At 42.8% G+C, this 23,733-nt stretch overlaps 1 protein-coding gene across 2 annotated transcripts in view; it reads left to right on the forward strand.

Annotated features, from left to right (window-relative positions):
• The window catches only part of GRID2 (glutamate ionotropic receptor delta type subunit 2), a 1,267,968-nt gene that overhangs the window by 709,057 nt on the left and 535,178 nt on the right, over nt 1–23,733 (forward strand). For both annotated transcript variants that reach the window (XM_054990367.1, XM_054990368.1), the window contains one exon: nt 23,337–23,542. In XM_054990367.1, coding sequence (XP_054846342.1) covers nt 23,337–23,542 — 206 coding nt within the window. The remainder of the gene's footprint in view (nt 1–23,336; nt 23,543–23,733) is intronic.

Below are 23,733 nucleotides of genomic sequence, written 5' to 3' on the forward strand. Positions count from 1 at the left end.
TTGGTGTGGTGATTAAGAAGAGTGGCAGGACTCTAATCCGGAGAACCAGGTTTGATTCCCCATTCCTTCACTTGAAGCCAACTGGGTGACCTTGGCTCAGTCACAGCTTCTAGCTCTCTCAGCCCCACCTACCTCACAGGGTGATTGTTGTGAGGATTATAATAACACACTTTGTAAACCACTCTGAATGGTGTAAAGTCCTGAAGGGCGGTATATAAATCGAATGTTATTATTATTGTTATTGTTATTATTACATTTTATCCCACCATTCATCCAAGAGGTCAGGACAGCATATGTGGTTTTCCCATCCTCCAATTTTTCTTTACAATATTCTGTGATGGAGGTTAGGCTAGAAAGTAAAAGAGATAGGCCTTGATCAACTAAGGAGTTCCTCAGTTCCAGTCAGATTCTCTTAACTATAATGTATCACCTGTTCTCTTCTCTCCCCTCTTATGTTACATATTTAACAATAACAACATTTTGCTTATATACTGCTCTTCTGGACAGATTAGTGCCACACTTAATGCAGTGAAGAAAGTCAGTGTTATTATTATCCCCACAATACAGCTGGGAAGCTGTGGGTAAGAGGAGTGGCTTACTCAAGGCCACCTGTTGAGCCCATGGCAGTAGTAGGAGTTGAACTAGCAGACTGCTGATTTGCAGCCCAGTCACTTAACCACTGTGCTACAGCAGCTTTCTATTTTCAGATCTCAGATAGATTTGTCCTGAATTCTGGTGGTTATAACTGGGTGGCCTTAAATATTGGTAGCTAATGTGGTGCTATGCATCTATTTGAATGTGAGAGACTTGGATTCAAATCCAAGAACAGTCATGGAGCTGTCCAGATTCTGCTAGAGTATTGAGATATTCAAGACTTTACTTATCCTGAAGAAAACCCCACAGCCAGCTGTTGTTTTCATTTTACATTATTTAAGGTAGGTGAAAGAGGTAATACAAAAATAGGGCTCTCAGTACTGCAAGTCTGATTTCACAAATGAACTGTCAGGCAAGCTATTATTGAAACAAAGTGTGGTCCAAGTCTAGCCATATCCTTGCTGAAATTGCTATCTGAAGTCAATGGCAGACTGGATGAATTCACACAAGACAAAGTTCCTCATAGTAGACCTATATCTAGGAAGGAAATGCAGTCCAGGTTTGTACACTTTGGGGATGCTTTTGTTGCTCTCGTTAAGGCAATGACGAGGACACACATTATCTCATCTGTGGCTGATTTACTAGCTAATTTACCCCTTCTAGGAAAAGACTCAACTGTTGTGTTTGCCCTTGTAATCTTCCTATTGGTGGTAAAGTGCCATCAAGTTATAGCTGACAGATGGTGACCCCCCCCCTGCTGGGTTTTCAAGGCAAGAGACTAACAGGTAGTTTGCCATTGCCTGCTCCACATAGTGATCCTGGTCTTCCTTGAAGGTCTCCTATCAAATTAATAACCAAGGTCGACCATGCTTAGCTTCTGAGGTCTGAAGAGATTGGGCTTGCTTGGGCTATCCACGTGAGGGCAAGCTTCCTATTGCACTTCCATAATGTACTTTAAATGGAGCTCACCTTGAAAGTTGTTTGGGACTTACAATTTGGGAGTTACAGTGTGACAGCTGGATTGATTATATGCCCCCCAAATCATATAATACTTACTTTTGTTTGAGCTCCTCTATTTGCTAATATTGTTCTGCTTAAAAATCAAAGTTCTGATACTTACTTTTTAAAGCCCTTTATGGTCTCAGCTGGGATATATGAAGTGAGCACCTTCTTCTTCTTTTTCATTTACTGCAGCGCTTTTATTTTCCTTTCACAATGACGTGTTGGGCAGTAGAATTCGCAGCTTTAGGATGGCTTACAAATTTTGGTTTTCGACTGTCATATGGCAACATTAAGGCAACGTACAAAAATCTTACATAAATTAAACCTGATGATTAAATTTACAGGTGTCAATGCAAACATTGGAGCAACTCAAGTTAGAGCAGTTTTGCCCCATGATGTCTTGCTAGAATACAAGTGGGCAAGGAAAGAAAAACAGGTTCATAAGGCTTGGATGAAATGTTTCCAACCCTGCTAGGAGCAGTGGTAAAACAAAAACAGCCATCCTTTTCACAAAACTCCAGCCTCAACAATAGTGATCTGGAATTCTTAGCGCTTTATGTAGTAGAAGTCTGATCTTTTACTACCCTGTACGGATCTAACCTCAAGCTCCATTGTTACATTGCTAGTTAAACCAAGACCACTTTCCTGGATAGTGGGACACAAACCTTTGTAAAGTATGAGTGCCACCTGTACCAAGTCTTAGGCCAGATGTATACAGGGTATGTTATACTTCTATGTACAAAGGGAACAATTAACTCGAGTACAGGACCTTCTCATCAACATGTAGGCAACCTCACAGGATTATCGGAGACAGACTTCCCAATGACAGTGTTTGAAGAGAAGGCTTATTCCAGTTTCATGAGCACCTCATGCTAATGAGGTGTATACATTTGCCCAGGCAAATTTATACTGGTGAAAAAAACTCATGCAGCAAATTCTGTACATTTGCCAATAGTCCATTTAGAAGCATTTACAGTGGACAATAGATGGGCCAGATTCGTCATATTCCTGCTTGTTGATCCACACTTGCTGGAAGGTAGACAGAGATGCAAGGATAGAGCCACCAATCCAGACAGACTATTTGCACTCAGGAGGAGCAATGATCTTTATTTTCATTGTGCTAGAAGCCAAAGCTGTGATCTCCTTCTGCATTCTGTCTGCAGTTCCAGGATACATTGTGATACCACCAGACCAGGGCGGATTCCAGACGGGCACAAATAGAGCGAGTGCTTTCGCTTTTTCAGCGACCTCACTCGTAAAAACCTGCAATTTCCCATCCCGGCTTACCTGTGGTCCATGGCGCTCAGTTGCGCTCTATAAGCGGACGGTGTGAACGCGATATTGCGGGTTTGCACACTTCTGGACGCTTCGTCGCCGCGGAGAGGCCCTCCCCTTTCCCTCCTTCCTTTGCCGGCCAGCCGGCAACAATATTCCCTTAATTATTTTTTTTAAAACCGGGCGCCATTTGCACAGTCGCACATTTGTGCACATCGAACTGCGCAAATGTGCACAAATGCAAAAGCACACAAAAGTCAATGCTGCATATTCGCATACTTGCACATTTGCGCATTTGCGCAAAACACATAAAAAAAATTTTTTTTTTAAACTGAAATGCGAACCAATGAAGGCCTCTGACGTCAACTGTGACGGGGAGGAAACAACCAATCCCGGGTACCTCAGTTGGCCGTGCGAACATCCGGAAGCGGGACAGCACGGCACGCTGCGAGACAAAGCAGATGGAGACGAAAGTGAACGCGTGGCCGGTAAGCGATTATTTCTGCAGAAAAACCGCAATTTCTGGCCATCTGGAATCGGCCCAGGGCTTTTTTTCAGCTGGAACGCAGTGGAACAGAGTTCTGGAACCTCTTGAAAATGGTCACATTGCTGGTGGCCCCGCCCCTGATCTCCAGATAGAGGGGAGTTTAGATTGCCCTCCGTGCTGCCGAGAAGCGTGGAGGGCAATCTCAACTCCCCTCTGTCTGGAGATCAGGGGCGGGGCCACCAGTCATGTGGCCATTTTCTCCGAGGGCAACCCACTGAGTTCCACCACCTCTTTCCCCAGAAAAAAAGCCCTGCACCAGACCATACTGTGTTGGCACCTTCTTACACATGTACCTTTGGTACTTGTTGAGATCTAGCACTGAAAGTTTTCAGTGGTTCCATCTTTAAAAAAGAAACTTGGTAGCCACTGCTCAAGAAGTGTTCTGATTCCAGCTACCTGGTGGAACTTGCTAGATTGAGTGCCTTTGCTCTTTCAAAAAAGTCCTTAAATGTTGCCTGTCTGGAGGTGGTTAATGTTTAAAGTCATCAGTGTGTTGTTTTCTAGCTGCCATTCTTTTGTCCTTGGTGTTTTTATTATTTTGTTGTATTATTCTGTATTGTTCCTCACTTTGAAAGCATTAATGTTAAAAAAGAAAAAATATATAAAATTCCAAATAAGCACATGAGGCACCCTAACTTCTGTGGATGACCTCCGTATCTGGAAATACCATCAAAAGTATTTAATACAGTTCCTGGCATAAACCTTCATAGCAAAGTCAAAATTGCAGGGAAGAGAATCATTGTGAAAGAACAGACAAAAACATGAGTACACATCCCCATTTACTGAACAAGCCTGGGGGGGGGTCCATTTTTATTAAATGGCTACCTTTATGATATCTTAGCATGTATCCACATTTCTGGATTATGCAGGAGAAGTGAGAATGTCAAGGCACTATAAAAGCACCCATTTACCAAGATGGTGTCCTCCTGTGCAGCACAACAAGGTCTACCTAGGGTATTGTGTTCTATTGTGTCACTGAGTGTGTACTCTGAGTTAGTTAGCTGTTGTAAGTTTAAGGGAATCTGCAGTGCTGTGGTTTGAGCTTTTAGCTTGAAAAATTTCTCATATTTTAGATTTTTTTTTTACAATCCTTATGCAATTTGCTTTGTCATACTTCTGGCAGTGTCTGCAGCAATTATCCTACCCTATCATATGGTTTATAGTGGAGATGTCATCTCACAATCCATTTTGCTGGAGGGTGTGATTTAAAATTGACGTGACCATGATAAAACAAAAATGTATCAATATTTGGAAACCCTCATTATAAAAGTATCTCCTACAAAGCACACGAAGAACGAGGCCTAGAATTTTTGTCACCATACTCCTCACCCCAATTTCCATCTAAAAGAGCAAACACTAAGGATATGTTTGGAAACATGCACATTTTTTCATTAAAGTTTAATAAAAGTTCATAAAATTATCCAGTGCCCTTAATGGATTGCAAGTTGCAACCGCTTACAATTATCTAGGAGGTGTTTTTTTTAGATGCCACATGACTATAATATTCTCAAGGCTGTCTCCAGACTATCTTAAACCTGTTTATTACTAATTTGGTTACTTGCCAAGTTCCAGCATACTCATTTACAGCATTCTGCTCAATAAACATATAATTAATTCACGTTTATCATTGAACTCTTATCTTTGCATATAATTATCTTTACATATAATTTCCTCTGAAAAAGTATGGCAAGATGCATATAAATTCAGCTATGCATTGTCACTGCACTGTATCATAAGTGGGACTCTGTCACTGCAACTTCTTTAATAACAAAAGCTTTTGTCTAAAGAAGACAAGTTATCATCTGGAATACCAGTAGTAAAGAGTAGGGATGAGCAATTTGGTATATCTGATTTTAAAATATCCCCGAATCCAGATATATCTGTCTTATTCAGGTCTATTTGGATACACTGGTATTTACATTCCCGAATAATCCGGATATATTCAGGAATATCTGGGGGTCACATTTTAAAGGTTGCAACAGCTTGCTTTTCCCCTTTTGCAGGTTTCCCAGGCTGCAGAAGGAGGAGGAATGGAGGCAGTATTACTGTGTGTGTGTGTTGTGTGTGTGTGTGTGTGTGTGTGTGCGCGCGCGCACGCCAGTGTTTCTTGCTTATCATATGCCATTGCCAAGTCTGGCTGGCTTGATACTACTGGCTTGCCAGTTTGGATGTTGGGATTCTCTGGTTTGACACTGGTTTTGTTAGGCTTGCATATGCCCTGGGTTCTGCCTGGCATATGTGAGTGATACCTGTTCTGTTGGGCTTGTAATAATGTCCCTTGCTCCAATTTGGTTCTGGGAGCCTCTGGTTTGGTGTTGGTTCTGCTGGGATTCTCTGGTTTCTCTGTTGGGCTTGATTGGTTCTGTTTGCAGTGGGAGTCTTGGCCAGTGAAGTTGCTCTTATGTGTTTGCCTAAGGCTCTTTTATGGGCCTCTATTTTTGCAGTGGACAAAGCACTGGATAATATCCCCTCATAGAAAATGCTGGAGAATGGTTGGAAGCATCTTTTCAGTGTCCCATAGAACTGGACCTCTTGAGCCAGTTGACTCAAAACTTGAGAGTTCTTTAGCAGATGGGCAGGACTAGGTTCCTTAAAATTTACTTGAAAAATGCCCCCCCCCCAGAAATATTCCCCCATAGGGAAAAATGGAGCCAAATGGATTCAGAATTTCTGAATAAAACCCACATCTGAATACTATACCAGTATTTTAACAACAACAACATTCGATTTATATACTGCCCTTCAGGACAACTTAACGCCTAAGCAGAGCAGTTTACAAAGTATGTTATTATTATCCCCACAACAAACACACTGTGAGGCAGGTGGAGCTGAGAGAGCTCCTAGAAGTTGTGACTGACCCAAGGTCACCCAACTGGCTTCAAGTGGAGGAGTGGGGAATCAAATCTGGTTCTCCAGATTAAAATCCTGTGCTCCAGATTAGAGTCTCAAGCTCTTAACCACCACACCAAACTGACTTTGACCTGAATATGGGGAATACCAAATATATAATGTTTTCCAAATACCCAAATCTGAAAAATACTATTTTTTTAAAAAAAGTGCACACCACTAGTACAGAGTTCTGGAGTAATCAACAATATTAAGAAATTGGGTATGAAATTTGGCAGTATACATGTGAGTTGTCTTGGGTGATGGGGAAAGAACAAAAGAGTACAGAATATAAAACTTGTTTTGATAAATAGTAGCAGTGCAGGCTGGTTCATAAAAGCAAATGGGGCACAGCCCCACCATCTCAGGCTGCCCCCAACCCCCTCCTGCCTGTGTCCTTACTGTCTTTAGAAGACAGTCTAGGCCTCTCTGCCATGTAGTCAGTTGGTCAATCAGTCAGTGTCTTGTCTTTGTTTAACTCAGCACTGCAGGCAAGCAAGTCCCTCCTTATAAAGAGTCAGAGGGCTTCTCTCCCTTTCAACCAGGCCAGTCCAGACCAAAACGTTAGCTCATTGAGCAGGGCTGGTTCCAGAATTTGGGAATCCCTAGGCAGAGTGTGCTGATGCTGGCCCTGTAGTTGGGCAGGGATGGCTGTCTTTATGGCTTCTGGGAGTCCAGGGTTGACGGTAGTCTGGGGGGTTTGGTCACCATTGACAACAGTATAATGTCAGTTCCTCAGAAAACCTGTTTTATCATAGAGTTTCCAGTGATTCCTAGAGAGAACTGACATCACTTTTGGGTTTTCTCTGGAAGTGGCCCAATGGTGGTTTTTTGCTCCAAGAAATAGCAGGAAGAGAGAATTGCTTGCAGGACGTTTCCTGTCATAGCAGAAGACCAGGCAACCCTATCTGAGTTCCTGATTGGTCAATGGCTCCATAAGTATCCACTGACCAGAGATGGCCTTTGAGGGTCATAACTAGACATGGGCACGATCTGAATTACGATTTCAAAAAGTCCCCAATTTTGGCGTTTGCTCCATCGTGACTCAGCTAATTTGTTTTGTCCACGGCAACCGATCCAGCAGTCAGGAGTTTGCTTGTTCGGGACTTGATCGGATATATCGGTTTCTGTTCAGAATTGCAGACACTCTGGCACCAGTAATTAATTCCCGGGGCAATGGAGTCAGGGGGGGAATGAGCTGTCTTTGCCCTCCTTCTGTCACCCTCGAAACACGAATGGAAGCCCAGCTTTCCTTGATTAGCAGGCTTCCTTCCAACCACGGAGCAGCAACCCAGGGGAGGGAGGGGGAAGGGGGTGGGCACAAAGGAAAGGCAAAAGGCAGTGCGGGAGGCTGGGAGGCCACCTGCACCGTTCGCCTTTCCCCAGGACAAGAGGCGTGTGGGCAAGCCAGCCGCCCCTTGTCCAGGGGCACCCGCACCGTTCGTCTTTCCCCAGGACAAGGGGTGCGTGGGCAAGCCAGCCGCCCTTTGTCCTGGGGAAAGGCAAAAGGCAGCGCGGGAGGCTGGGAGGCCACCTGCGCCGTTCACCTTTCCAGAGGACAAGGGGCTCGCGGGCAAGCCGCCCGCCCCTTGTCTTGCAGGGCAGGTGAATGGCGCGGGCAGCCTCCGAGCCACTCATGCTGCTGCCAGCTCCGCAGCGCACCGGGACAGCCAGCTTGCTGCGTGAGCGGGAGCGACTCAGGAGCGCGTGCATGCGCAACAGCCTGATTACAGTTGCTCTGGGCGCTGGCCTCCCCGATTTCCGATTTTTGATCTGATTTTGGACCAGAAACGAGACTTGATCGGTTAGAATCGGGTACCTGCATTTGGCGCCGCCGCAGAATCAAGACCAGCTAAATCTGGATTTTTTTTTGGATCGTGCCCATGTCTAGTCATAGGCTTGGGGGTGGATAGGTGGTGGAATTTGTCCATGCTCTCATCTTGCTTCTTGCTGCAGTAACCAAACAGAGGCCACCAGGTGTAAGTGTAGCCCTATTTACTTCACAGGCAACTCAGCTTAACCGAATCTTCCAACCAAAACATACCAACCTGCTTGGCTTTCTCTCTCGCCCACCTGCCTCACTTCACACCTCTTTTGTCTGTTAGTTCCGCCCACAAGCTGAGATTGCCCTCTTCTGTGATAACCTTGCCGTGTCCTCTCCTCACCTCATACTTGTGCACTCTTGTCAGCCTTGGTCTGCCTGGGTGCCAGTTAGCTTTCCCTTGCTCCAAAGCCTGGGCTAACCCTTTAGGTTCTTTTGCTAATGCACATTACCTTCCCACAAGCAGAGTTCCATCTGGGGTTGTAGTGGTGTCCCTGCTTACTCCTTTCTTCCCTGGGGGCCTGTCGTAAACCTCCCTGCTAAACTAGGGAGGGGAAGAAAAAATGGACTAATCAGGTACTCTCTCAGATGGAGAAATCTGAAGGATAATAAGTAGGGTCGTGAAGTGAAATTCTCTTAATTCCTTTTGGTAAATTTCTTCCTGAAATCCAGCAATCTGTTTCTATTTCTTTTTTTATGATTTGGAGTCAGCTTCAAACCAGTTCCTCTTTCATGAAGAAGAAGATTTTGATTTAGATCTCTAAGAAGTAATGCATTTATTTATTTATATACTACAAGAATGATTGCCCTGACCTGGATAGTCTAGATGAGCCTGATCTCAACAGATCTCAGAAAGTAAGCAGGGTCAGCCTTGGTTAATAATCGGGATGGGAGACCTCCAACGAAGACCAGGGTTGCAGAGGCAGGCAATGGCAAACCACCTCTGTTAGTCTCTTGCCATGACAACCCCACCAGGGGTTGCTATAAGTCAACTATTACTTGACAGCATTCTCCATCACTCCATGAGCATGATTGAAAAATTAAAAACAAGGAGAGCAAGCATTAAAGCAACAATGAAACACAAGCCAGGGCCTGTCTGAACATATCCTTTCTGCATCAGACTGCTTTTTATGCTTTGCATCATATGACAATGGCACAACAACAGACACAAATCCAGAGGTGAGGAAATCTACGGTATTATCACAGGATTTTAAAAAAGCAAAGATAAATTAATGAGAAACCTAAGAGATTTCTTCTTTTGAAAGAGGAAAAAGAGAGTAAGAACCAATTGCTATAAAATAGAAAATTTTACAAAAAACAAATTCCATCCTCAGTAACAACCCTGAGACTCAAATGAACCAATGTATTGCCTCTGTTCCCCCCCCCCCATTCAGGATCAGGCCCAAACAGTAGAATGAATTCAGGAGTTTTTTTGTTTTTGTTTTTGACAGATGACCATTTCCAGATATCGAGATGATGGAGGATATTTAGCCTATATCCTTCAAAACCAGGAGGAAGCTGGGTTTGTAAGTAAGTTAGTAAGAGGGGGAAAGCCTGGCAAGGAAGATTCATACTAGTATCTATCTCATAATGAAAAAAGCAGCAATGGAATGAAGAGAGAAAGTTCTCCCTTAGCATGAGGGAAAAAAACATATTTCCACCCTTTACTTTAACTCTGAGAAGTTGAAGAAGAATGGTTATGGAAGGTAACTTCTCAGTTGTTGAATAGAATACCCATTTAAGGGAAAAGGCTAGTGCTTTTCCCTCCCAAATATAAACTTCCTTACCCAAAGAAAATAAAATCTTCATTCTGCATTTCTTTGTTTTTGCTTGAGAGTTAATCCTATTGACGAAGAGAGCTGTGGTTCTCGAAAGCTTATGCTACAAGTAAGTTGGTTAGTCTTAAAGGTGCTACTGGACTCTTTACTATTTTGCAACTACTGACCAACACGGCTAACTCCTCTCGATCTATAATCCTTTTGAATAACATGTATAGGGATGAGTGTATAATTAAAGGCACTTTGAGCATCTTCTCTGTCATTTTGTTATCAGAACCTCTGAAAAATGTTACTGCTAGAAAGCAAAGGTGGAGGTAGGGCCGGGCACAGCCGCACGGGGCAATTGAGCTTCGTGGTGCGCACCCCCGCCCCCGGGCTGGTGCCCCCTCCGGTGCCTTAGCACTCGAGGCAGCTGCTGGCCCGGCCTCAATGGGCACACCAGCCCTGGTTGGAGGAAATCCTAAAAGTCTCTTTTCTAGAACCAGTAGGCCTTAATCTGATTTGGGATGGCTCTATGTAATTACCCAGTAGCAAGGGAATGCATTCAACTTTCACGTGCAGCTTGTGTTTCTTTTGTGTGTGGCATGTTGTCAGTTCACAGCTGAGCTGACTTACGGCAATACCATATGGTTTTCAAGGCAAGAGATGTTCAGAGGTGATTTGCTCTGCGTATCAACCCTGCCTTCCTTGGTGGTTTCCCATCCAATAGTGACCAGGGCCAACCAGCTTAGCTTCCGAGATCTGACAACATTGGGCAACATAGACCATACCACATAGAAAATTAGTTCTTGAACTAGGACAGTAGTTCTTAATCTTTTATGAGTCATGGACACCTTTGAAAATCTAATGAAAGCTATGGACTCCCTTCCTGGAAAAACATTATAACATTTTGACATTGACTGTACATTGCCTGAATATGTACTGTAGCACCCCATACACCTTACACTTGTGAATGAAACAACACCTTAATAACATAATTTGCCATAAATAAGGTTTGTGGGTGTTTTTGACAATTTTCAAAGTAACAGGAAGAAATATATTGTCAAAGGTCCCTGTTCTGTCAGAAAGCTCACTGTATGATCTGGGACCAGACACCTGCTCAGCCATCGTAGGGTTCTTGTGAAGACCGAATGGAAGACAGAATCATCTTTTTTCCACCTTTCTGCAGAAGAGTGGGATAAAATGCAATACAAATGCCTTGCATCCTGACAAGAAACTGTATTTATTTAACACATGTTGATTCATCACTATTTCCTTTAAAAACTCTCCTTGGGCCTTGCAATAGTACAGAACGAGATAAATATAGATTAAAATTAACAGAAAGTTAACAGTCAAAAGAGTGTGTGTTCCTGTGTTTGGGATGATAGATGAGAGTTTGGTTGGACATGGATAAGAAGATGATAGGTGAAGTTGGATTGCAGGCGGGAGGTGGGGGAGGCGGCAAGTGAAGAATAAAGGCAAGCACAGAGTTTGAAACAAAGTAAGTTTTTAAAAAATAATTTCTATTGGAAGCTCATAAGTAGCACCCCAAGTACAACAAAGACAGAAGATGTTAGGGTTGATCAGTATTTTAAAAGATTATTTAAAAATGATTGATAGAAAACTACTAGAGTGATTCTCAAAGTCATCTGAATGAACGTATTTTAAGCTGGATGATATCTGATTCTCAAAGAGTCAAAGTAGAAAGTTTTATGGGGTAACTGACAATGTTAAAACTGTACCAATAAAAGTTTCAAAGATAAACTAACTCTGTTGTTAAGTACCATAGTAAATAAGCTCTATATAAGGTGGCTGGCCTGATTCACTGTCCCAAAGCTAGCTGCTAGGATTCAAGGGCGTTCTGAAACATTTCTGTTTCTCCAGATGTTGCCTGTTGATGAGTGCATCCAAGTTACTTTAGGAGCACAAGGAGTATTGCTTCTTGGATACATCTACATATCCAGTCCTGATTTAGCACCTGGCACAATTATTGTGTTTGTCTAACCAGCTCACAGAAATAAAAAATAAACACCCATCTGTCTTTTAGTGCTAAGGACTCGGTTCTTCTCATAAAACCAAGGAAGCTGTTAGCGTTAGGTAGTATGTATCTATAACAGAGCCAAGGGAATAATTCACAGATAATTGTTTCAGTGAATTTAGCCTCTTGGTTCAACAACAGTCTTCAAGCAGTTTCTTCTTCCTTTTCACTCAAAACCTTTTGTAAACATTTGGTGTCTTGAGCTTTCCAAGCTTATAGTTAGATTTGTTTTGATTAATATTTTACCTACCATTTTTGTAGATCTTGAATAAGTAGATCTCTAAGGAGGCAATTACTGTATTTCAGGGACCATTCAAATAAGCGTACTTGTTTTTTTTAAAAAATGATCATCCTCATTTATTTATTTTATTTAATATAATTTTATATCCCACTTTTCTGGTCTCATAAGGCAGATTAAAACATAAAACCACATTTCATAGCCTTTAAAACCACCACCAACACATCATTAAAACAATTAAAACCACAGCTAAAAGCATACAAAGATATAAAAGCAACTATTAAAACACTGAAAACAATTAAAACATTGGGCATGAAGGAGGAAATCACTGACACAAAACCAAATCAAACAAAAAAGTTTTCTCCCATTGGCGGAAAATGGCAACAGAATTCAGAGTTCCTTAATTCTGGTGCGATGACCAAGAAGGCTCTCCCTTGGGTTTCTACCCACCAAATGTCAGAAATCAGGAGCACCCAAAGCCGGTATTTGGGGTTTTATTTAGTTTATTTCATCCTGTTTAAATTCTGATTGGTAAGCAATGAGTCAAGAGGAAAGGCTGGACATAAACATTAATGAATAAATAAATTGGGCTGCTGCTTCTTGGCCTGGTGTTTGGGAGAAACCAGTATGTATGTGATGCAGGATCATTGCGCCAAATGTAGGGCAGACAGTGAAAAATAGCAATTCCCAGTGCTTTGTTGTTTGGAGTTTTAGTTCGTCTGCAGGAACTGACAAAATCCAGAATGGCAACAGTGGCAAAGTAAAGGTCCCAGGTAATGACCTAACTTTGGTACAAACTGGAAAAAACAGTCTTCATGGGAGTGGACAGCTTTGCATAATCTGGTGCTGCAATTGCTCTCAGCAGTTTTGTGCTTCCTAGGCAGAAAGAGAGCAATAGCATCTAGTCAGGCCTGTAGAGGGTGGAAGAAGTACGGTCTGGCTTTGCCAGGGCACAAGCAGATTGGACCCCATATGATATAATTTCCTGGAAGTTTCTTTCATGGTCATGTGACTGTCTTCTTTCTTGCTAAAGAGGAGGAAGTTGCCATATTTTTACTGTTTCATTATGACTTTAAAAAAACCCGCCTAAAATACCCTTTGGGAGACATAAGCTGAGCAAAGTAGTCAATGGCATTTGCAGTAAAACCAAGTATAGCTTTGGTGCTAGCCTAGGCTGAGAATGGGCTGAACTGCTGTTTGAAGTCTATGATCACATTCTGAAGCAGTGTCTGCGTTCTTGTGGCGATAGGGGCAGGAATTCAGCGTTTGGTATGGAAGGTCTTCCCTGTTCGAGTTGAACTATGCCGCTGCAGGGTGCAGTAGATTTCCATAACGAAGGGCCTCTGTCACTGCAGCTATCACCATGCAAAGAAGGATGATTGCAGCAGATTCACAAAGCATTGTTGATAAGAATTTGGACAGTGCCGTTTATTAGCACAACTGCTTTCCCCATCAGCGATGGAAACAAAGCAGTCTTTTTTGTAAATAGCCCCCTGAATATATCTGGAGAGTATTTTTCTTGAACAACTGAGCAATTAGATATTTTTGAAAGCAGAATTGGGAGGGACAGTGTTCTATGCTTTATATAATGGCATTTTAAAATGATAGTTCAATGACAGTGTAGTTGAATTACTTGGTTGGTAAGTATGGATTGTCCATTACTTACAGTTGTTTTTTTTTTAGTTTCCCAGTACGTTTAGAAAAATTTGGGGAAACTGTGGCTGTCTTCTGTTGTCCTTATCAAGGAGTGTAATCTGCTCTAGAGCCTGTCAAATTACTCATCTCAAATGCGGACTTACCTACTTGTGCAACATATATTCATTTTTCATAAGTTTAAGCCTCACGGTTGCTCATTTGCTGGCACTATCTAGTCATTTATCATGACGGGTGATAGATCGTCTGAACTCCCGATTTCCCCGTGAATTGCAGTCTTCAAAAGCAAGAATAACCAGTAACACCCACTGGGATATTAGCATGTGGCATATTAAAATTAACTGAGTTCTTCCATGGCTGCCATTCAATTCAGCAAGATTTCCTGAAGAGAGTCCTGTAGATATGTGCTTGGAGTGAACTATTTCTTATGTTAAGAATTTTCAGTTTTACATGTTCATATATGACGGTAAGGAAGTTGGTATAAGTCCCAGCAAGGCTCAGAGCTAAACTACAAGAGACGAATTACATGAGGACACTCACGTGAATGGAGTCACAATGTTAGCTGGGAAGCTGAGTGTTAAAAGCGATCGGAAGGCTCTGTCAATTTCCCCTCTCTACAGAGCCAGCAAAGATCGCTCCTCAGAGAGCGATCCTCTTCACCTCTTAGAAGGGGAGGTGAAACTGACAGCCTTCAGGAGGCAGAGAGGAAATTAGCAAACCCTCTGAGGAGCCATCTTTGTGGGCTCTGTAGAGAGGGGAAATTGACAGAACCTTCCAATCTGTCTTTTAAAACTCAGCTTCCCGGCTAACGTTGCAACTCCCTTCACATGCGCATTCTTGTGTAATTTGTCTCTTGTAGCTTAGCTCTCAAGAGCAGTCTGTAAACAGCTCTTCTGCAAATAGTGATACATCAGTCAGACTAAGGCCAGAAACGACTTAGTAGTTTGTCAAATCCTCTCTTTGAAGACAGTGAGAAATCCCCTTGAGTCTGCTGCAGTGGTGTTGCTGTAGTGCCTTAGACCTTTGGCCAGCATCACCTTTTGCTTCCAGGCCGGCCATGATTTGAGTGGTCCTGCTTTGGCTTTTTGCTGCTGATGTATGGATGGCCCTATAGTTTTAGACAAGAAATGTATTTCCACCTGGCAACCTAACTAATCAGTCGGATCAATCATGTATTAAATCCAGGCTTCATTTTCAGTGCTGTCAGTTCCATAGCTCCAGTGATAGCCAAAGCTAGCCAGGTCTTGACCTAGGAATTCTTTGCACATCATTTAGCCAGCCAGGTTGAACCAAACTAATCATTTATGACAAGAAAGGTTCTTTTTTCCCCAAGAAGGCCAGTAAGCCAATGAAAACTACAGTCAAAGTGGATGACCGAGTCTTAGTCCCTTTGCGAGTACACACACGCTCATCCTTGAGTTCACTTCTGCAACGCATTGGACTTTGCTTTAGCTCTAAGACCTGGCAATGCCAATGGAAAGCTTTTCTGTCTGCCTAGAGATCCTCAGACATTTTTTCTCTGCCAGATAAAGCTGTAAGGATGAATCTAAGCACAATTTACAGAGCTCTGTTTAAGGCCAAGAGCGAAGTAATCAGTAATGTTCCAGAATACAGTCCTAGGTGCATCTATTTCCACAGGCAAACTTCTTCTTCTTAATGCTTGCTACATGCCCCCAAGTTCAGCTCTGTCGATGGAGTGGTGGGGAGGAATGGTGATGGTTTGTCTAGAGTTATCACTTACAGGAGAACACAAGAAGCGCCAATAGTCAGTATAAACAAGCTGGAGCTAGGCACAAGAGTTTTAGATGCAACGGCAGCAAAATGGGTAATTTTAACAAAAGGAAAAGACCTGAGTATCCACCTCTGACACCCCTCCCCCTTTTGGCTTAAACAACTTAAATGGCATTAGAGACATTTTTTAAATTAAAAAAAACCCTTTTATTTAATATAATGGGTAAAGGTCAGATGAATCCAGGGGTTGAAAATTTCTAACTCAGTGTAGGTATCTCTGAGGTAAAATCAGTATATGCACAGACTTTAGTTCTCAGTTTTTCAGACTAATAATGAGTTTCTTAAGCTCTTCATAGTTATTTAAATCTTTATTGTTGGGAGGCTTTTGTTCCAGTGTTTTCCCAATCACTCCAGTATCCTTTGAGTATTTGGTTTTAAGGAGGGTAGTACTCTCTTTCCCATACCCAAACCCCTTCTCTTGAAACACAGTATTCAGTTTTTAACTGATTCTTAAGCAGGGGTCATTTAGTTGAAAAAGAGCTGGAGGAACCTATTAGCATAACTCATTAGCATATGTCACACCCCTTGGCATCACCGGAAGTGTGTCATTAGCATAACTGATTTGCATATGCCGTACCCCCTGACATCACCTATCCTGGCTGTTTTGGACCGAATCCTGGCCACTCAGGGCCAAAATTGAGCCCAAAATGGCAAAAAGGGGCTGAAAATGGCCGAAAAGTGGTCCAAAATGGTCGGGATCAGGCCCCTGCTGAGCGGGAGACTGATCCACCACCTGTCAGAGGCCCATTCTGGGCTGTTTCGGTCCCAATCCAGGCCGAAACAGGCCCAAAATGGCTGAGAGTAAGGTAGGCGGGGCCACCTGACATGTGACCTCTTTGGGGAACTGCCAGAACTGTGTTCCGGCGCGTTCCCTGCCAAAATGAGCCCTGTTCTTAAGGTTTCCAAAGGCATTTTCTAACCACACCAAACCAAGGATCTTTTCACTTTTCAGAGAACTCCCATTTTGACTGGGTAGGGAAATTCTCCTATCACTGCAAGATCTATCCCCTTTCTTTGGCCTGAATGGGAGTCTGCAGCTAGTTCCCAAACTTCCATGCCAACTTTCCCCCAGTTCTCCTGTCCGTATATACTGCTCTCACTCAGACTCAGGCCTGAATCTCAAAACTGTCAGTATTCGACTCCCTCAGCTAGGGCTGAAATCAGACTCCCCTCTCTCCAGCATCCAGTTCAGAAGTCTTTCTCTGTTCAGCTCATGCCAATCAACCAGATTCCTTGGAGTAGCCCATCACTCATGGCTCTCTGTTTCTGTGAAGAATTAGCCATTCACAGCCCTTCAGCTGTTTGTACAGCACTTCTAAGCCTTTTAAAAGTGCAATCTGTCTCACCTCCTCAGACTTTTCACGGCATTCAACTGGTCACTGGTAGATTCTGTTTGGTCCTGGTTCCTTTAAATGGATTGGTCCTCCCCTCAGGGAGGTTCCAGTTTGTTTTACCTGGGTCTCAAGTTCCAAGCCAGGTCTGGTCAGGTGTGTTCGAGGGTGTTGTAGGGGAAATATTGAGGTGCTTTGTGGGTGCTGTTATTGTATTTTGCCTGTGCTGTCCTTTCAGGAAGTTTGTATGAAAGAAAGTTAATGATATCATTCTGGCAAAAGAGTTGAACATTTTTTTAACAGTCTCATCAAAATCAATGAGATTTCATTATACATTAAAATGCACAATACTCACTAATTTCAGCAGTAGGTGAGAATTATGTTTCTAAAAATACTTAACATTTATTTGTACTTTACATATATTGTAAGAACACTGCAAAGAAGGTTTGCATAATTATAACTACTGATCAAGGACTGAGGCTAAATGTAGCTTATCTAAGGTGACTAGTGACCTCCTTTTCTTGCTTACATAGAGTAGGTCCCATTGAATAGACCTGAGTAGGATTATAAGTAAACCTATTTAGCATTATTCTTTTAGGACTGGATCCTGACTAAATTTTCCATCAGCTGAATAAGACACTTCTAGATCCTCTCTGACTGTGGCCCACTGGTCTCCATAAAATGTTGCTGCTGATGGAGAAGCAGACCCTGAAGAACAACACGAGAGGGATCTACAGCGGGAAGGGCCATTGATGGAAAATTGCCATCTTAGTTTGGATCCAACCCAGTGGTGGCTGTAATCCTGAGAGTAAGCCCTACTGAATGAAATTAGACTTATGTCTGAGCAAGACCTGCTTAGGATCACTCCATACTACACCTGCAAAGGATCACTCCTTTGCTACACCTGTTCTTTTAAACATAACTTTGTCCCTTAACTTTCTCTGATTTGTACTCACTGGCCCAATAACAGTATCTGTCCTTGTCCACGTGTTACAGTGAATACATGTACAACCTGTATGTATATGCATGTCTGTTTGTAAGAAAGCACTAATGCACATACACTTTACAAATGAAACCAGGGAGGACTAGTATCTGAATAAATATGGGGATTCAATTAGATGTCCAGCTGTATGTACATTGAATGTAACATGAGAATTATTCAGCGCATGTATAATGAAAAATCAAATGTACATTGTACACAGATGCTAGATGTGTTCAGTGTAACTTGTAAGCAGGGCGTCTCCAAGGTATAAGCTGGAACATTCTTATGCCACTTCATGGGCTCAGCTGGTTCTACTCTTTTATTTTTCACACTGATTGTTCCCTAAGACAGCATGTATAAGTGTGCATGTGTGTGCATGCACACATGCGCGCACATGTGTTGGGGTTAAGCAAGATCATATATTTTTATGGTGCACTTAAAATCAGGCATATTTGTAGCAGTTCAGATAATTGTGTTGCTTCTTAAATTGGCCTTGAAGTGCCAAAAAGACCTCTAACAGTACTGATTAGACTGAATTTAATTTCCCTGATTTAGACATTAAATAGGAGCTGCAATTAAGCATCGCTGACTATCTTTTGGAAGAATATTTTTAGAATGAGCACACATTTTCACACTGTTAAGCCATTCTTTAGTTCTTAGTACCGCTTCAAACTTGCTATCTGGGTCTAAATACAGCAATTACATTCTTTGATTCCTCAAGTAAAGGCCACTGAATCCCTTAGGCTCCGGGTCATTATTATATTTTATTTTAAATCAGATCTGCAAATTGCAGGTGGTGATAATCCATTATCTTTCCTAATTTGCTGGCGTATATTTATTTATTTATCTAAGGCATTTTTATCCTGCCTTTCCAGTCAGTTCATGCCCTGCATGAATTGAATATGAATCCTGCAGCATGCTCTATAATTTTCTACAGCCTGCATGGTTCCCACAGTAGATACTCAAGGATACCTCATCAGAGTAATTGATGTGAAGAAAAATACTTCAAGGTAGAATGTTTGAATATTGCCTTAGAGGCTACTTTTTGAAGTGGCAAGGCAAGATAAGATTCCTTAAACAGGCAGATAAACTGACGGGTTCTGTTAGGCTTGATTATATTCCTGCATTGACTGACAATGTGATAGTACCTGCCTGTAATGTCCCTTGCAATTCTGGATTGCTGGAGAAGATTGCTAATGGAGGATAAACTGTTTTATAGGAGATGGTTACTCTTCTCACAAAGAACCAATAAGAAATCAAAGTGGTACAGTGGTGAGATTAAGTCTGGGGAGACTTGGTTCAAATCTCCCATCCTCCATGAGCTTCAATATATGATCTTGTGTTAGCCAAAACACCTCAAAGATGGGGAATTAATAAGCAGCAGGCTAGTGTTAAGGGATCATGACCAATTTATACCAGGGTCAGTAATAGAGATGGGCACGAACAGCAATACGAACAAAAAAAATCCACGAACAGCCCAATCTGCTGTTCGCGAACAAGCTGTTCATGAGGCCCCATTTTAAATGAACAGGTGGTCATTGCAAGCCTCATTCGTTGCTGTTCGTTGCTGTTCGTCAAGCCAGACAGTCTGGCACCTGCAATCAATTCCCTTGGCAACTTAGGCAGGGATTGTCTGAACTCTTGCTGAACTGCTGTTGCCCTGGAAACCCCAATCTAAGACCAATTTAGCTTGATAGGCCGGTCTTCCTTTCCAAATTTGTTACAAGGGAGCAAAGAGCAGAGGGGAGGGGGGCTCCCAGCTCTGGCTTAGTTTGCAGACTGTGGAGAGGGAGAGAGTTGCTGTTGACATTTTGATGGAGAGAGTGCATTGGAGCTTGAATTTTCTTTGTGTGTGGTGGGATAATGATCTACCCCTTCAAGTTCCAGGGCTGCTGCCAGGCTCTGGGGCCAAGCTATTATTTATTATTGGTACCTTTCCTGGTGCCTGCTCAGGTCAGGTTTCTGGGAGTGGTGAAGTAGTGATCTTGATTTGGATGATGGCTGGAGGAGAGTCTGCTAGCCCCCATGAACAGCCAACCACGAGCATGTTCATGATCAGGGCCATATTCGTGGTTGTTCATGAGTCCCTGTTCGTGGGTGGCAACGAACAATGAACATCATGTTAGTTTTTTTTCTGTTCGTGCCAATCTCTGTTCAGTAATCCTGGTGGCCACAGAATAAAGAGGAGACTAATATTTCAATGGATCAAAGGCTTTACTTAATAACTCTTCAAGCTTACAGGGTCTAAATATCATACATACATATTCAATACAAGGCTAGGAAATAAAAGGTGGGAAGGTATAGAGACTGTTGCATTATCAGGAATATCGTTGTTAGGCAATACGCACCTGTCCTGACAAGAAACAGAGATTCACTAGCAAATGGCAGAATGCCTAGTGCGATGCCAGCCACGCACTAGGTAGGATGGGGTAGGAGGGGAGTGGGACTGGGAAGTTTGAGCATCTCCCTTATATAGCCAATTTCAGCCCCTAGGCTAGACCTGGGGTGGGCTTAGGCCCTGTCAAATGGTTCCCAGGAAATTTAAAAAAAGGAAATAATGTGTCACTCAGGTGGGATGAAAGAGATCGGAACTGGGTACTTTGGAGTCTTAATGTTTGTGTTTGTGACACTTCAAGAATAACAAAAGGGACAGGAGGAAGAGAGGATGAGGGGTGATTGATTTTGATGAAGGTTCATGGTGACACTTCCAGAGGGAAGAAAGGACAGAGGGGAAGAGCGGATGAAAAGTGATCTGCATTTTATGATCGTCCATTGCTTGATGGGTGGAAGCGATTATCTTGATTGTGGGATTACCAGGAGATCCTGAAGTGCCTTTTGTTCCTGGTATCTCCATATCAAGAGGCCCATCCGAGACGCAGACCTGCCATGGTTTCCACAGGGAAAATAGCTGTCATTTTAAAACTGTCTCTGGGAAAATGGCTTCTCTCTCTTTCACTGCTAGTCCTCCTGGTTCCTGCAGGACTCTCAGCAGGGGCTGGCATCTTGGCAAGCAGGCCCATTTATCTGGGTGCAGTGTGGCCACTCCAAAGTGTTTGCAGAGAGGGTGACTTGTTGGTGCTGATCAGGGGGTTGCCCTGCCAGTCCCATGATGCGCCCTTCATGTATCATATTGGCCTCAGTACCAAGTTATGCACAATCCATATATAAAGTCCATTTCTAGATTCTGTGGGAGGGGGGTTTCCAGGCAACACTTGGACCACTGTATCTCAGCCAAACATAAAATGGGGGTTGTTGAGAAGCTAAAATGGGCAGGGGAGAACCATGTGAGCTATCCCTGAGCTCTTTGGAGGAAAAGTGTGATAAAAATGTTGACAAGCTTTGTAGGAACTCCAGGATTTCCCAGAACACAGAATTAAAACCACAGACCTAAGTAAATAGTTCTGTAGAAAGTACAGCCATTTATATATAAATACATGTATGCATATCCTGTTTTTACTGTAGAATTTTAAGGCAGCCTACAAAGGACTCCCAGAGATTTGTAGTAATCCAGACCCAGATCAGTTTCACATATCTCTGGGTGCTCCTGTGCCCTTCAAATAGGCTCACCTGGCCAGCAGAGAGGAAGGCATGGGTGGGGGGGGGGAAGTGCCGGCGGAGTACTCACCTCCCATTTGGAGACACCCAGCCTTAAGGCTTCAGAATGTGGTTGAATACAGGCCATGCTTATCTATACTGGAACGGGAATGGTAATGTGGGAGATGCTGAAAGGAGAAGAAAACTGCCTCCAAGATAAATAATTACATAATAATAGCATTCAATTTATATTCCTCCCTTCAGGACAACAATGCCCACTCATAGCAGTTTACAAAGTGTGTTATTATTATCCTCACAACAATTACCCTGTGAGGTGGGTGGGCTGCAAGAGCTCTGAGCGAGCTGTAACTGACCCAAAGTCACCCAGCTGGCTTTAGATTAGGGTGTGATTAGGGTCAAGTGAAGGAGTGGGGAATTAAACCCAGCTCTCCAGATTAGGGTCCAGTTTGGTGTAGTGGTTAAGAGCGCGGGACTCTAATCTGGAAAGCCAGGTTTGATTCCTCACTCCTCCACTTGAAGCCAGCTGGGTGACCTTGGGTCAGTCACAGCTTCTAAGAGCGCTCTCAGCCCCACCCCCTTCACAGGGTGATTGTTGTTGTGAGGATAATAATAACATACTTTTTAAACCACTCTGAGTGGGTGTTAAGTTGTCCTGAAGGGCAGTATGTAAATGGAATGTTGTTGTTGCTGCTGTTGTTATTATTATTATTATTATTAAACCAAATTGGCTGAGGAGGTGACTGAAGAGAAGATAGAATGAGAGACCCTGGAACTTAGCCTAGTCCTTCTCTAGCTAGGCTTCCCCTGTCCCACTGAACTGGCTTCAGTGCACCCAGTGTTCTCTCCTTTGTGCTGGAAATGATGTTGTTTTCCAGCATGAAGGAAGAGCTGTGGGGTATGCTGAACTAAAGAAACCCATCCATTTGGAGGATTCAGCCCCTACCCCTGGAAAGCCTCCAAATGTTTTTTGTTTTTTTTTTACTTCCGCACCCATGGCTCTTTACTTCAGCCCCACCGCTCTTCCTTCATGCTGTAAAACGACATCATTTCCAGCACAAGGGAGGGGACACCAGTTAAGCAGGATGGGGAAGAGTGGGGAGATGGGAGTGTACGCAAAGCATGTGTACAGGAGTAAATACTCTGTGTCCCCCTGCACCCCCTTTTGCCCCTAGGACCCCTGACAACCCTGTTCTCTGCACATTTCCTTAGGTTGATTATTCTGTTGTGTAAACAGTTGTTGGAACCCCTTTTTCTGCTTCTGCAGTGTGTGGGAGATTTCCCTCAGTGATTTTTTAAGGGCTTCTTTCAGGTCTCTTAGGTTGGGCCTTCATTCTCTCTGGCTCCCTCTTTCATTGGTTTAGTAGCTGATACTGGTGCCCTCGTTGCTAAGTTTCCATATTATTGAGTTAAACTCCCCACTCTGATGACAGGTGTGTTATTGTTATAGTGTGATGTCCCGGCTGTCTCTAAGGAGGCAAATAAAAACATTTGCATGTTACGTTTTGATAACTTATTGCCCTCTTCTCTGCAGGTGTTATTTAATGAGAAAAACCTGTTTTTGAAGCTCTGTAGGGTTAGTCAAAATCTGGAACTACGTGATGAGCGAAAGAGGAAGGCAACCAAGAATAATTAAATATATTTTAAATGGTTCTTTTCAAAACAATCTAGTGCATTAAAAAAAATTCTTCCTACAAATTAGCACTTTAGGACATGTCATGAGCAGAGCTGAGGAACAGTTCCAATGAATATTAAGTTAATGTGGCCTTTAGGGGGTACTTTGCTTGACATGAGGCAGAATACCTTTTTTTACCAGATAAGGTTTCTATATGCTAATTAGCGTTTTGATGGTCTTTTGATGTTCCCAGATATCCGTGGAATACAAGAGTTTTTGGACAAAGTATCTCAGCAGGGAATGGATGTGGCACTGCAGAAGGTAGAGAACAACATCAATAAAATGATCACAGGGCTCTTTGCCACCATGCGGATAGAGGAACTGAACCGCTACCGGGATACTCTGAGGCGGGCTATTCTGGTAATGAACCCATCAACGGCCAAGTCTTTCATTGCTGAGGTAAGTGCAAACACCACCCAACAATTTGTCTTCTTCTTTAGGTTTCTTTCTCAGGTTATCCATTTTTTGGATTAAAAATTCTTTACTAATATATATATAAAAAATTCTTTACTAAAAGAAGATTCCATATCAAGTTACTTCCCTTTTTTCTCTGTTGTAGTTTTATTTATTTATAGTCTGCCTTTCTCACT

This window comes from Eublepharis macularius, chromosome 10, assembly GCF_028583425.1.
Source record: "Eublepharis macularius isolate TG4126 chromosome 10, MPM_Emac_v1.0, whole genome shotgun sequence".
Lineage (NCBI taxonomy): Eukaryota > Metazoa > Chordata > Lepidosauria > Squamata > Eublepharidae > Eublepharis > Eublepharis macularius.